Source organism: Mustela erminea, chromosome 7 (genome assembly GCF_009829155.1).
Source record: "Mustela erminea isolate mMusErm1 chromosome 7, mMusErm1.Pri, whole genome shotgun sequence".
NCBI classification, from domain to species: domain Eukaryota; kingdom Metazoa; phylum Chordata; class Mammalia; order Carnivora; family Mustelidae; genus Mustela; species Mustela erminea.
The window spans coordinates 80,599,801-80,614,726 of record NC_045620.1 but is presented as its reverse complement, the minus strand read 5'-3'; the positions used below and the strand labels follow the sequence as shown (position 1 = coordinate 80,614,726).

At 35.8% G+C, this 14,926-nt stretch overlaps 1 protein-coding gene across 4 annotated transcripts in view; it reads left to right on the top strand.

Annotated features, from left to right (window-relative positions):
* Positions 1-14,926, top strand: part of USP34 (ubiquitin specific peptidase 34) — a 244,320-nt gene that overhangs the window by 219,592 nt on the left and 9,802 nt on the right. For 3 of the 4 annotated variants that reach the window (XM_032352230.1, XM_032352231.1, XM_032352233.1), the window contains 8 exons: positions 262-896; positions 2,964-3,121; positions 5,413-5,491; positions 7,207-7,333; positions 7,976-8,083; positions 9,227-9,331; positions 9,448-9,572; positions 10,565-10,688. In XM_032352230.1, the coding sequence (XP_032208121.1) occupies positions 262-896; positions 2,964-3,121; positions 5,413-5,491; positions 7,207-7,333; positions 7,976-8,083; positions 9,227-9,331; positions 9,448-9,572; positions 10,565-10,688 (1,461 nt within the window). The remainder of the gene's footprint in view (positions 1-261; positions 897-2,963; positions 3,122-5,412; positions 5,492-7,206; positions 7,334-7,975; positions 8,084-9,226; positions 9,332-9,447; positions 9,573-10,564; positions 10,689-14,926) is intronic. The other variant, XM_032352232.1, reaches the window with a different exon arrangement.

The following is a 14,926-nucleotide window of genomic DNA, read 5'->3' as shown; positions in this document are numbered from 1 at the left end:
GTTTAAAACTGTTTCTATTAATGCAGTTATGGTTGCCACTTTAAAAATAGCAATGACAAAATGGAAGGCGTCTGTTTTCATCATTCCTTGATATTTTTCTGTGGGGCCAGTAGTAGGGCAGAAATACTAAGAAATGTTTATGTCCCTTAATTTTTATTCATTTTAATTTTTAAAGAGAAGAGTGGCTTTGTGTTTAATGACTGCTCTTCAGGCTGTTTTATATCTTGTAAGGATCTGACAGTTTTGTTTTACATTTTATAGCTGCAGCTTATCTTCTGGTGTCCCTTATACCAAGCAATTCATTCCGCCAGATGTTCCGGTCAACAAGGTCTTTGCACATCCCAACCCGTGACCTTCCACTCAGTCCAGACACAACAGTAGTCCTACATCAGGTCTACAACGTGCTCCTTGGTTTGCTCTCAAGAGCCAAACTTTATGTTGATGCTGCTGTTCATGGCACTACAAAGCTAGTGCCCTATTTTAGCTTTATGACTTACTGTTTAATTTCCAAAACTGAGAAGCTGATGTTTTCCACATATTTCATGGATTTGTGGAACCTTTTCCAGCCTAAACTTTCTGAGCCAGCAATAGCTACAAATCACAATAAACAGGCTTTGCTTTCATTTTGGTACAATGTGTGTGCTGACTGTCCAGAGAATATCCGCCTTATTGTTCAGAACCCAGTGGTAACCAAGAACATTGCCTTCAATTACATCCTTGCTGACCATGATGATCAGGATGTGGTGCTTTTTAACCGTGGGATGCTGCCAGCCTATTACGGCATTCTGAGGCTCTGCTGTGAACAGTCTCCTGCATTCACACGACAACTCGCTTCTCACCAGAACATCCAATGGGCCTTTAAGAATCTTACACCACATGCCAGCCAATACCCTGGAGTGAGTAAAGTTGATAATTCTCTATATATATATTCAAACTGATTGGAAATAACCTATTCCCCCCCTCTTGTGGGAAGTGGTAACAAAATATAGAAATATAGTCTAACTTGAACTCTTCTTTCTTAAAGACTCAATGTGTATTTGTTTCCTTGACTACATATATAAAATGCTATATTACTATTAAATTGAAGTAATAACGGATAATTAGGTTGGTGTTGAAATTTTATCTTTAATTGAACTTAGCTATTTTCATTTGTGTTTTTGTAAATGTCTTTTATATGTACCTAATGAAAAACATCAGCTTTGTGGTATGATTTTAGGGAACTATTTACTGTTTAGATATTTATCGTTAAGATCCACATGGCTGTTGTAAACTGTGAGCTAGACAATATTTTTATCTTAGCTATAGTATTCCCTAGTGTCTTTTTTCCTCACACTGCATTCAGGTGAATGAAATGGATAAGGGGTCTATCAGGATCCAAATACATGCAGTCTAAATCTGATTCCTTTTTTTTTTTTTGCAGACTGTTTGTAGATTTCATAGTAAAACTTCTCCCTTCACATAGGCTGTCATTCCTGGATATATCTTTTTACTGTTGCTTCTTAACTCTCTTTTGTAAACTGAAGATTACACCAAGAGGATATAGATCTAGAAAAGGGGTTGGAAGGAAAATGCAGAACTATTTTAACCTAGAGGCTACAAGCTGCAAATGTGAGAAGTATTTTGCTAAATGTGAGATGGTAGGAGTGGAGCTTTTTCAAGACATCCAGTGTTTACTTAAGAGTTTAATCAGATGAACATGATGAATATTTTAATTATTGGTATCCTTGAATTGTGCACAGAACTTTTCCTGTTGAAGAAAGAACCTTTCCAGGGCACCTGGGTGGCTCAGTCCATTAAGCGTCTGCCTTCAGCTCAGGTCATGATCTCAGGGTCCTGAGATCGAGTCCCACATTGAGTTTCCTGCTCAGCTGGGAGCCTAATTCTCCCACTACGCACGCACACACTCTCTTCTCTCTTGCTCTGTCAAAAATTTTTTAAGAAAGGAAGGACCTTTCTTGTCCTTCAGATATGAAGTAGTAAATTGTTCTTATGGAGAAAGAATAACCTAATTTCCAGCCAGGAAATTCAGAATGCCTAAAATAGAGGAAAGAGAGTAAGTATATTAAGTACCAAAAGAGTTCAAAGCCAAGGCTGTGAGACGGAAGGAAACAAATGTGAGAGTCTCCCTGACCTTGAAGGAGTCAGGACAGGATTTATCAAGATTTAGTGGATTTTTTTTTTATCACATTCACATAAATAATATTTGACTTAGTTACTAAACATGATATCCATGGTTAAATATACCTTTGATGAGTGTTGGGGGACTTGGAATCTTTATTTGATAATGTTTCCTGACATCAATAAAACAATAAAATCTTTTATTGTAGAGCTTAACTATTAGAGATTTTCATTAAAATGGTGTTTAATCAGTTTTTGCCATGAAAAGTATGGAGTTGGGGGTTTCAGTTTATTGATAAGTATGCCTACGTGCCTATGCTAAATGAGTTTATAAACCCACAATTAGCAATTTTACTTAAATATTATTTCATCTATCAGATACTTGAACTAATCATTCATCAGTCTAGAAACAGCATTCTAAATGTTGGCACGAAGGGTTTTCTCAGAAATGGTACTGATTGAAATGTAAATGAGGGCTGTAAAATTTTGTGAGGAAGTCGTGATTTCTCATTAAAGAAATGGGCAAAAGATTGGTGTAGCATATCTGGACATCCATTCAGGTTACAAAGCTAGTGCTTTAATAAACAGTGTTAAGACTAAAAATGAAAAAAATTTTTTCAGAAATTTTTTTTCTGAAAGTGTTTGATTTACTTTTAGTGAATAATACATTAAATTTTTAAATTAGAATATTGCTATTTTATAACTATTCTTCAGTGGTAGTGTAATCTGATTTCATTTGTATGATATTAAGAGCTGGCTAGTAGGCATACCATTCAGAAATGAGAAGGAAACATTCTAAAATACAGGGTTAAAAGATCACCATGATGCTTATTTGCCCTTTTTAGGCAGTAGAAGAACTGTTTAACCTGATGCAGCTGTTTATAGCTCAAAGGCCAGATATGAGAGAAGAAGAATTAGAAGATATTAAACAGTTTAAGAAAACAACCATAAGTTGTTACTTACGTTGCTTAGATGGCCGCTCCTGCTGGACTACTTTAATAAGGTAAGAAGATACTTTTTGGTGTTCTTTTTAAATTGTTTTGTTTGGGCGCCTGGGTGGCTCAGTGGGTTGAGCCTCTGCCTTCGGCTCAGGTCATGATCTCAGGGTCCTGGGATCAAACTCCGCATCGGGCTCTCTGCTTGATGGGGAGCCTGCTTCCCTCTCTCTCTGCCTGCCTCTCTGCCTACTTGTGATCTCTGTCTCTCCCTCCATCAAATAAATAAATGAAATCTTTAAAAAAAAATCTTTTTTTTCCAAGTGAGGGAATGGGGACCTTTTTTTTTTTTTTTTGACAGAGAGAGATCACAAGTAGGCAGAGAGGCAGGCAGAGAGAGAGGAAGGGAAGCAGGCCCCTGCTGAGCAGAGAACCTGATGTGGGACTCGATCCCAGGACTCTGAGATCATGACCCGAGCCGAAGGAAGGCAGTGGCTTAACCCACTGAGCCACCCAGGCACCCCGGGGTCCATTTTTTTGACACTTAAAGAGTTAAAATTAAATTATTTATAAGTAAAAGTTTACCAGTTCTTTAAGGTGATTAGGGAAGCATTTTTGCATTCAGTAACCTTGGAAGGATTTATCTTTTAAAAATTAATGAGCTACTTTTGAACAGCTTTTGTTTTTAAGGTTTGATTTTGGATTGTTTATATGTGTTTTATCAGTATCATAGAATTATGGTTGGAAGGAATCCTCATGTATGGCCTTACACCTAAAGCTTGAATCCTTCTCTCTCTTATGATTCATCCTGTCTTATGCTTTGACAGCTCAGTTCTAGAGGCCTCCAGGAACACCTTTGGATGAAACTTGCATTTTTCATTCTGTTTAGCTCAGATTTACCTTAACTGTAGGGATTAGCTAGAATAACAGAAAATCATCTTTATAATTGTTCAAAACTACAAAAATTACTGAACTGCTATAAAGGAACTCTACAACAAATTACACATAATTCCCAAAGGCCAGGTTAATTTCTTAAAATGTTTCTATATATTACATCTAAGATTTGGAGGTAATGTTCTTTATTAGGCACACATTTTTTGGCAGTACTTCCTTGAAAATAGTATTTTGTGCTTAACCCAAGATAGGGTTATTTCAGATTATCTTCTTCAGAAAACTTTCATATTTGAATCTTTATTAATGAAATGAGTTAGCTGTGCTTTTGCTGGGACTCTAAAGGAATTCTTCTAAAATTTTGCATTAATTTTGAATACCTTGTGTTTGAAAGGTTTACTACTTAAAGCTTACTCTCAAAAGAAAAAAAAGTTGGGGGGCACCTGGGTGGCTCAGTGGGTTAAAGCCTCTGCCTTCGGCTCAGGTCATGATCCATCAGGCTCTCTGCTCAGTGGGGAGCCTGCTTCCTCTCTCTGCCTGCCTCTCTGCCTACCTGTGATCTCTGTCTGTCAAATAAATAAAATCTTTAAGAAAAAAAAGACTTTGAGCTTTCTTAATTCTTTTTTAAAATTTATTTTTCTCACCATAGCATATACCCTCCCCAATGTTCATCTTAATTCTTTTTTTGAAAAAAGGGGAAGAGGGGCGCCTGGGTGGCTCAGTGGGTTAAAGCCTCTGCTTTTGGCTCAGGTCATGATCCCGGGGTCCTGGGATTGAGCCTCGTATCAGGCTCTCTGCTCAGCGGGGAGCCTGCTTCTTCCTCTCTCTCTGCCTGCCTCTCTGCCTACTTGTGATCTCTGTCTGTCAGATAAATAAATAAAAAATCTTAAAAAAAAAAAAAAAACAGAAAGAAAAAAGGGGAAGAAAATAATCTGACTGAAGTAGAAAGATTCCAGCTATGCTGTATGTATGTACTACATACAGCAGCAGTTTCCAGTACCTAATAATGAAATTAGGTCTGTTAACAAGAACAGTACAACTACTTTTGGTAATTATCACATAAATTATTTTTAAGACCAAAATGTATTTAATGTTTTTCCCCTCATGTTTCTCTTTCTTCCCAAGAACCAGCTGACAAGTGCTTGGATAGTATAAATGTATTTTGTTACTCTCCAGAACGTAACATAATCTAGAATATCTACCCATTATAAAAATAAGCACTGTTTATATTGAGACTTTAAAAATATTTCCATGATACCTCTCTTCCATCATTGAATTGCAGATTTTCTACATGTTACATAGAGGATTTCTTAATATTAACTCCTTTTATTACCTTACTAGGAAACAGAGTAATCTCCCTCTCCTGTAGATAGAAAAAAGCCAAAATTATAGTTTTCTTTTTTTTTTAATCACCTAGTTTTCCATTCTGATTCAGAGTTCTCAACGTGGGCTTTTTGTATTCTTCTAGTGCCTTCAGAATACTATTAGAATCTGATGAAGATAGACTTCTTGTTGTATTTAATCGAGGATTGATCCTGATGACGGAGGTAAATATTTTACTTCATTTTACCATATATACAGTTTATTTTAATGTTCTCATCAACACTTTTTTTGTGTGTGTGGATATTTAGAGTTTATGCTAGACTGTTTTATATAGGTGTCTGGATTTGATTATATATTAAGTGCTAATTTATATTCCAAGAATGATTAATAGTTTCTAGGTTGCTGTTTTGTCTGTAGTAATTCCATACTTTTCTTTTGTATTTAGAATAACCACTGGAAATAGACTGTTTTTATTCATTCCATTTGTAAGGGTAGAAACAGATGAAATTCATATGATATGATCACTGACATAATTTCTCAAGAGCTCACTTATTTGATAGTTAAGAGACTGAGATTAGCATCATGAGAGGAAGCCATTGAGTCTGTTACAAGTGATTTAAATGACCTCTTCATTCTTCCCACAATTCTTGAACATCCACAAACTGTGAGATGACTTTAAAGCCCTAGAGGTGCATTTTACCCTTAGTCTAATAAAGGAGAGAAGAGAAAAGAGTATATGCCAAAAGTACCATGAGAAGTAAGAGGAAGGATAGTTTTCTTTAGTTAATGATACTTTAGAATAGGAGTACAACATGTTTAAAATGGTACTTCGAAGAATTTGGACTTGTAAAGATAAGTGGGAGAGCATTTAGGTAAATGACATGGTCAGCAGAAGCAAGAAAGTATTGTCATATTTGAAAAATGCAAAGTATTTCTATTTGGCTACAATGGAAAGTATATGAAAAGTAGTGAGAATTTCATTGTTTCATTAAACAGACACTTGAATATCTACTCTATGCTAGGCATTGTACTAGGCACTGGGGATACAGCAGTGAATAAGACAGACCTGTTTCCTATCCTCACAGCTTATAGGTTAAATGCCGTACAAGTACATTGTTCAGATTATTTGCTGCCACCAATTCTAGACTGTGGATTTTGAACTTTGAATTGTGGATAGAATATAGATTATAAGGAACTGATTCAAGAGGATTAGGAAAAACCCTTTGTGTAGAATGAAGTAGGAAAAAAACTAAGGATTTTGAATTAAAAGATTTAACAAGCCAATATGATTAAAGGAATTCTTCTTTTGGAGCTCTTTTTCCTTATTCAGACTTAACTGTTGACAGCTATTTCACCGTTGTCTTTCTTCCAAAGACCTGGAAAGTTAGTTAAAGCAGTTACCCATTCTGCCCAGTCTTGTTGCCTGCTGCTTTGTAATTTCTAAGGCTTAGAGCAAACAATAACCAAAAACAAACAAACTGATTAAATAGATTATTCCTTCAGGCCGAAATGTATGCATAAAATATTAGCTGTGAAGGTGAGCACTATTTTATATTTTAAAGAGCTGACAGGGGCGCCTGGGTGGCTCAGGTCATGATCCCAGGGTGCTGGGATGGAGCCCCGCATCAAGCCCCACATGGGGCTCTCTGCTCAGCAGGGAGCCTGCTTCCTCCTCTCTCTCTGCCTGCCTCTCTCCCTACTTGTGCTCTCTGTCAAATAAATAAATAAATAAATAAATCTTTTTTTTTAAAAAGGGCAGGGGGAGCTGAGTTGGGAGAATTTGACTTTTAGGTAGGAGAAAGCAAATACATTTGTTCTGTGCACATGTGGACATACATAAAATCTGAAAACATCTGTTGTAAAAGATGAATACTACCATATTGTGGCTCAACAAAGTAAAAATGAAATGAAGTTTTCCATTTTTTAAAATCACTTGTAGTCTTTCAACACACTGCACATGATGTACCATGAAGCTACAGCTTGCCATGTGACTGGAGACTTAGTAGAACTTCTGTCAATATTCCTTTCGGTTTTGAAGTCTACACGCCCGTATCTTCAGAGAAAAGGTTTGGTCATTCCTACTTCTTATTTTTGTTACTTTCAGCATTTAAAGAGCAAAATAGGGATTTCAGACCACAGCCTTCAGAGAATTTGTCTTCATCTCCGGTTTATGTACAGAAGGTGGGGCTGATGCTGACTAACCATAAGGACATGTTCATCATGACCTGGTATTATGCTGAAGTGCTCTGGTTTAATCTCTTATGCCTGCCTGAAAAATAGGCAAGCATCCTGTAAGTGTTAAGATTTAAGAGACTGGAAAACATTTTAAAGCACTGTAACAAAATGAGTATTTTGTAAAGGTTCTCCAACTGGAAACCTCCATGGCTTAGGTTAGATCATTTTTAGTTTCAAGAGAAATAACTATAAAACCTATCTCTTGTGTCCCTGTAAAATTACATGTGAACTCTGAACTTCACATACATTTCTAGAAAATGGACATGTTCATCCCTCAGATAATGTGTTTTAAGAAATCCAGTAGGTTTCACAGTAGTAGCTGTCTCATGAAAATGACCACTTAGCTTTCACTAAAGATGTTCATGTCATTAATTTGATTTTCTTGGTGTTGGCATTCTGTAGATAAAAATAGAAAATAATTGTGAAGAAGTTTGAACTCAAATGGCGTATTATGTATGCTTTTGTATTTGCAGATGTGAAACAAGCATTAATTCAGTGGCAGGAGCGAATTGAATTTGCCCATAAACTGTTAACTCTTCTTAATTCTTATAGTCCTCCAGAACTTAGAAATGCCTGTATAGGTAAGTTACTTGGAAATATATCTGTGTAAAAACCTAATGGATGAAGATTTTTGTGGAATATTCTTTGTAGGATGTGGTATTAGTTCTGCATGGTTTGGAAGACATTTGTACTTCCCATGTGTAACTCACAGGTTCTAGAAAATCTAGTTATATTTTCAACATGCCAGTAATTAGTTATATGATCACAGGTATGTCATGTAACATATCTGGGCTCTTTGACCTTAGGTTATTTCTAGATCTCTCCCAGCTCTGAAATCTTCTGGTCCTAGATAAGTGAGATAGGATCATGCAGATGTTTTGCAAAGGAGAGCTGATACTGTAAAGGGTTGGAGAGATTATTTTACTACCTGTTCTTTACCTGAAGATACTTGTAGTACTTGTTCTTAGACTCCCAAATATTTTACTTTTTTATTGATTATATATTTATAATAAAGTGATAATTTTGCCTGTTAAAGGACCCCCTATTTTAAATTTATATTGTAGTTTTTACTAGTTTAGAAGCCATAAAAAGTCATCTTTAGAGACTGTAACTGTTTATTCCCAGGTTCTTAAAATGACATGAATAACTGGCTGTCATGTATAAGCAGTCATTTTGGCAATCATTGGCCTGATGTTCTGTGGAATTACTGGCCTGTACTTTGGTAACCTCTGATTACCAATAGCCTGTCATCATGAGCTTTACTTCTATGTGATTAGGGGATGAGCATCAGTCCAGCTAGCATCATGAAACATTAAAAGTAGACTAAGGATTATGTCTTAGATCCAAAGAACTTTGAGCCTTAGATTTCTGTCTTTAGTTGCTTTGGTTGATTTTATGAAGACAGTCATTAGTTTGCATTAAATATTTCCCTTAGTGTACTTCTCCATAATGCTTCTCTTGGATAAATAAAATACAAATAAATAGTTTTAAACTTTGGTTTCTAAATGATGACTGTGTTTTGGTTAATAACTTTGGTCCAGATTTGATTGAGCATCAGACAGAATTTCTCCCAGTGTCAGCAGCTAAAACAGTTTTAGACTCATTAATAAACCTTTTCACCTGCCATACTGCTATTAGTCACCCTAACAGGATTTGTGAGTTTGAAAGAAGCAAATCAGGTATCCTCCAGCTTTTTAATACTCATACTGTGTTTTTATTTTCAGATGTCCTCAAGGAACTTGTGCTTTTGAGTCCCCATGACTTTCTTCATACTCTGGTTCCATTTCTACAACACAACCATTGTACTTATCATCATAGTAATATACCAAGTACGTATTCATCTAGCACAGTACTTGAATGTGGTTGGCATTTAATCTTTCTGCACACTAAAGCATGGAGATTTATTTTTTCCATTTATTCTTATTGTACACTTTTAATGTCTTAGTGTCTCTTGGACCTTATTTCCCTTGTCGAGAAAATATCAAGCTAATAGGAGGGAAAAGCAATATTCGGCCTCCGCGCCCTGAACTCAATATGTGCCTCTTGCCCACAATGGTGGAAACCAGTAAGGTATGTTGGGATGCCAGGAAAACCATGTTTCTGTAGTACACAGTAATTTGAAATTTCCCCTCTGGCAGTTATATTAGACTTAAATGACCATTTTGTGGATCCTAAGAAGATTAGACTCATTTGGACTTTTTCCTTTTAGTGCTCTGAAATGTTGGTTGAGTATTTGCAAAATCAACAATAAGCACAAGTAGTAAGTTTTTTCCTCCCTCAAAAAAAACCTGAATAGAAAGTCTTACTAGTATTTCTCACTAGGCTAAATTATAACTGGGTCATATATCTAAACCTGAAAAGCCAAGTTAGGTATTTACTATTGCTTAAATTTGGCCATATAATCAATGACTTCTTTTACTGCCCTTTAATTCTAATCCTTTGACCTAGGCCTAATATCATTGATTGATAGATTTATCATCATTCGTAGTCGGATTCTTTTCTCTAATGCATATCCTAAAATAATGCTAATTCCAAATTATGGAGAGAAGGTACATTGACACAAGATAATTTATCTCAGTTTCAACATTTTTTTAAACAACTTTTCCCCTTTATCTTTCTTTACCCCACTTCATTTACACTCTCCCTTACCCACTATCTTTGGATCTTAAATACACTTCTTATAAAATATTAAAAATAATTAACACTGTAGTAGCCATTACAGAAATCATTTGAAATCTATTTCAAAAATCAAATTTAATTCCGTTCTTCTTGATGATGTCTATAGAACTAAAGTGTCACATTTTAAAATCCTACAGTAATTTTACTTGATTAAAGTATATAGAAATAATGGGTAATTTTAATTGATAGCATTTGCACACTGAAAATAAACTGTAACAATTAAGATCTTAACATTACTAGAAACTTGGAATTTAAAACTAGGTTCTTATAGAATTTAAATATTTAATCAGCTTTTTAGTTAAACTTATTACATTTGCACAAAATATGCTCTTTAATTTATTATACAATTTAAGTGCAACCATTTTATCATCTTTAACCTTCAGGGCAAAGATGACGTTTATGATCGTATGCTGCTAGACTACTTCTTTTCTTATCATCAATTCATCCATCTATTATGCCGAGTTGCAATCAACTGTGAAAAATTTACTGAAACATTAGTTAAGCTGAGTAAGTATAAAAGATGAGCAGTAAATTCCACTGAATTATTTTAAGCCCCTAGCCACAAAGGAAGGGGAGACAAAAATGAGACAATTCTTTTTTTCTTTTTTAAAGTGACTGTTTAAAAATATTAATTATTCTTGGGAACATTTTTATTTTTATTAAGAAAACACCAACTTACTGGTTTCCATTGAATAGTTCTGTCCAGAGTTTCAGCTGGCCTATAAAGGAGTGGAGTAGGGCTGTTCACTTTTGTACATAGAAGCCCAAGTCCTCCTCCATCTGCCCAGCAGAATTTAAAAACAAAAACCAAAAACTACTCTGCTTAGGGAGGCATGCTTAGAGAGGTGGACTATCCCAGCCCTGATCTTGAGGATAAGATGAGATCTATAGTGCCAGCTGTACTTTGGAGCTGGCAATGCCTAGAGCAAACTGAGTGGGCTTGCCAGGGTGAAGCAGAGGTGCATATATGAGTAAAATAGGAGGTAAGTCTCATGAAATAGAGAGGTGAATGAGAAGAAAGGAAATTTGAAAAGGAAAGTAGGAGAAATAGAAAATAAAATCAGTGAATTTTATAAAGGAAAAAAACCTCAAATTACAAGAATGTGCTTGAGACCTATAGAATTGCTCTCTTTGGGTGAGTTTTTCTAGTTGAGAGGTCTTTAAAGGACATGTCCCTTATCTCAGGACCTCCAGAGTTCCCAGGCTTTGTGTGTTCTGTGAGTCTTAACTTCTTTAGGGATGACCTAGGATTCTTTCCCAGTGTTCTATAGTTCCATTCCAGAGCATAGGAAGTGAAGTGCTCGTGGAACCACCAACCAGGTCAAGAAACAGAATATTGTGCCATACTCTAGAACTCCCCCTTGTACTCTTCCTCAATCCCAACCCTTTCCTTATATGGAAAAGGTTTTGATCCATTTTAAGTAGGGCAAAAGTTGTGAACATACCTTAGGTTTCATTATCGAAGAAGGATGTGGTAACAGCTCTCAGGGATAATTCCTCTTCAGAAAACCCATCTTATTGGTAAGTGATTAGAGTGTCTTCACATTTGAAAGGTCTTTCCTTCCATCTGTTACCATTAGCTGGATTTATACACATGTGGCTGAATTACCAAGTGGGGATGGTTGGGTAGGGGAGCACACACTGAGATTGGCCATTTCATGATTACACATTTCGGTCATGGCACTTGGTAAAAAACTAAAACCTAGCAGTGGCAGTGATCAAATGTGAGAAAGTGTCCAGGAATTCTAGTAACGCAGCCTTACTCCCAGATAAGGAGGGGGACTTATTAAAATGCTGACCTTAAGAAAAGTTCTTGGTAATTGTGTTCATGTGATTCATACCAGAAGTTATGTGAGGAGCTGTTTGAGCTGCTTGAACAGCTCTGATCAAATAGTGAATTTCTATCCTCTTTGGGACTGTTTTCTTCAATACAAAAACAGTTTCAGGAAACTTAAATATGGAGGAGAGGAGGGAGGGAAAGGACATACTCTTAGCCTTCAACATTAGCTGAATCAACTTTTCATAGTATTTTATACTGACATTCTTGTAACCATGAAGCACTGTTGATGCTGCCTCCTAGTGTTTAGTTTTCTACATAAGCAGTATTCTGTAGAACTTTCTGTGAGGACAGAAATATTCTCCAACTGCCTCATCATCCATAATATGATAGCCAGAAGCCATATGTGAGTGGTGAGAACTTGAAATGTGATTTAAGAAACAATCTTTATTTTAAGCCAGATGTGACTGGTCGCTATATTGAGTAGAAACCAAAGCCTTCACAAATTAAGCAGGAAAAGAAAATTTTCAGGGTTACATCTTTTTCTCTTGAATTCATTCATTCATGTACTTTTATTAGCTCCTCCTACTCTGCCAACTTCCCTGGGACTCATGGTTATTATATCAATTAATGCAGAAAATTAGACATTATTTTAACAAAGACCTAAAAGCAGTGCTTTCTCATGCCTCGTTTGAATGAAAAGAGTATGCCCCAGTGTTTAAAGTTAACTCCCACCTTCAGATGAAATGATTATTTCCAGGGAGAGGCACCTAGGATAGAACTTAAAATAAAGTCCACATTAATGACTGAAATGAAGAGCAGAGATTTGCTAAGGAGTTCTAATTTATGTAATATCTTCAGGAAATTAAATCTGGCAACAGGGAGAGGGAAAGGTAAATTTAAATTGTTTATGTCCTTAGTCATTTAAGCCTTGAGGTTAGATGGTCAAAGGGCCAGAATATTGTGACCACAGGTGGGATTGACTCAAGACTTGGATTGCAAGTCACTTCCAGTTTTGAGGGCAAGTCTTTGTCGTAATTGTTATATGGGTACTGAGCAGATTTTAAGATTCGTTAGGAGATAAAAAGGAATTATGTAATAATTGCATATTAGGGTTGCAGGTACCAACTAGTAAAGTAAGGGCTGGAGTACTTTTGAAGTGAGGGTAGTCAAGCATGGGGTTAGGGAAGTCAATGAAGTGGGGGTAGAATTTTGGGAGAGTGCATAAAGCTGCTGACTGCCATGTGAAATAATGGTGTGTCTGAAGCTACAGTATTTTGAGAATTTAAAAATAGCAGAATTTAGCCCAAAAAGCTGTTAAAAAAAGTAGTAAGAGGGTTTGGCACTATTAATTTCTAAAATACTTAATAAAGATCAGTAATTTTTTATTTTATTAATTTACTACATATCGCCCTCGACCCACAAGGACAACAAGAAGCCCCAGTTCAGATATATCTTCTCTCTTTTATTTCTGCAAGTCTACACACTTACATACGTTTACATGACCAGTCAGCGAGCAGGGTACAGGAGGGAGCGAATCAGGCTGTGCACCTAAACGAACAACTTTGCTAGCAACCAATGCTGTTTACTTCCTCTTTGGACATTCCGCTTAGTCTCACGAGGCAATCCTAACCTGGCAACTAGCCAGGCGCCATCTTTTAATGGCGGAGGCCGCCCTGGCCAGGGGCCTGCCTCTGACACTACATACATGAATTTACTGTAGTAGGATTTACTACATACATGAATTTATAATTGAAAATAGCAAAAGGTAAAGACACCATATCACTCACAGTTCTGCCCCCCACTTTCATTAACTTTTTAATCTTTTTTGTGCATCAGAACAGCAAATACAGATTTATTTTTTCTCCTTTCTTACATAAAAGTAAACTATACTGTTTAAAACTATGTAATGTAGATACAGAAATACATAGGCAGAAAAACATACATAGACAAAACAGCCTATAGACAAACATAAGGATACATGAGGAATTTTTTAAAATTGTGTTATGTTAGTTTTTGATGGATTGTTCCATGATTCATTGTTTGCATATAACATGAGGAATTTGAAGACAATAGAGATGACCTGTCAGTCATGTGGAAATGGTATGGTTTTGAGAGAATCAGCTGTCTAAGGAGAGAAAGGGAAACTTTCCACCACTTAGACTAAAATAGATTACAGGAGAATTAAATATTTAATTATGAAGAATAAAATAATAACTATTAAAAATATAGAATCATGGATAAGCACCTTCTTATCCATGTTTGAAAGACCATGTTAAGCAGGACATAAAACCCATAAACAAATAAAAGTTTTTGGCAATATAAAAACCAAAAATACTACATGTTGAAAAATGCCATAGATTAAAGAACAGCTGATGGGAAAAATATTTGCATTCTTAACAGATAGCTAGTATTGGCAATATACGAAGAGTTTTTAGGATTCAGTGAGATGCGAAAGATCATTAATAAGTAAAGGACATCAACAAGCAACTCCTTCACACATAACAAGTAAATGTTTGGTAACCGTATGAGAGGTTGCCCTACCTTACTAATGATTTCTCTTTTCTCTCATTTTTTGTTTCCAACTATGAGACAAAGTTTTGATGGTATACCTAAACAGTTTGGGGAAAGAAAAGATGTTTTAATGGAGTCAGTTCGGGGATGCATATTAGCATTATCAGTTTAGATTGTTCATAGCCCTTGATCTTGCAGTACCGATCTAAGAATCTACTCTACTTAAAAAAGTGTCCAAAAACATACATTGGGTATTTATTTTCGTTCAGTTCATATTGGGTAAAAATGGGAAACAACTAAAATGTCCATCAATAGGAGCTTAGCTAAGTAAATCTGTAGTTTATCATACAGTCTTTAAATAGTTTGTATTATATATAGGTCTTTAAAAAGATAGGAAATGACTTCAGATTACATGCGAAAAAGCAAATTGGAAAACAATATGCAGAATGTGACC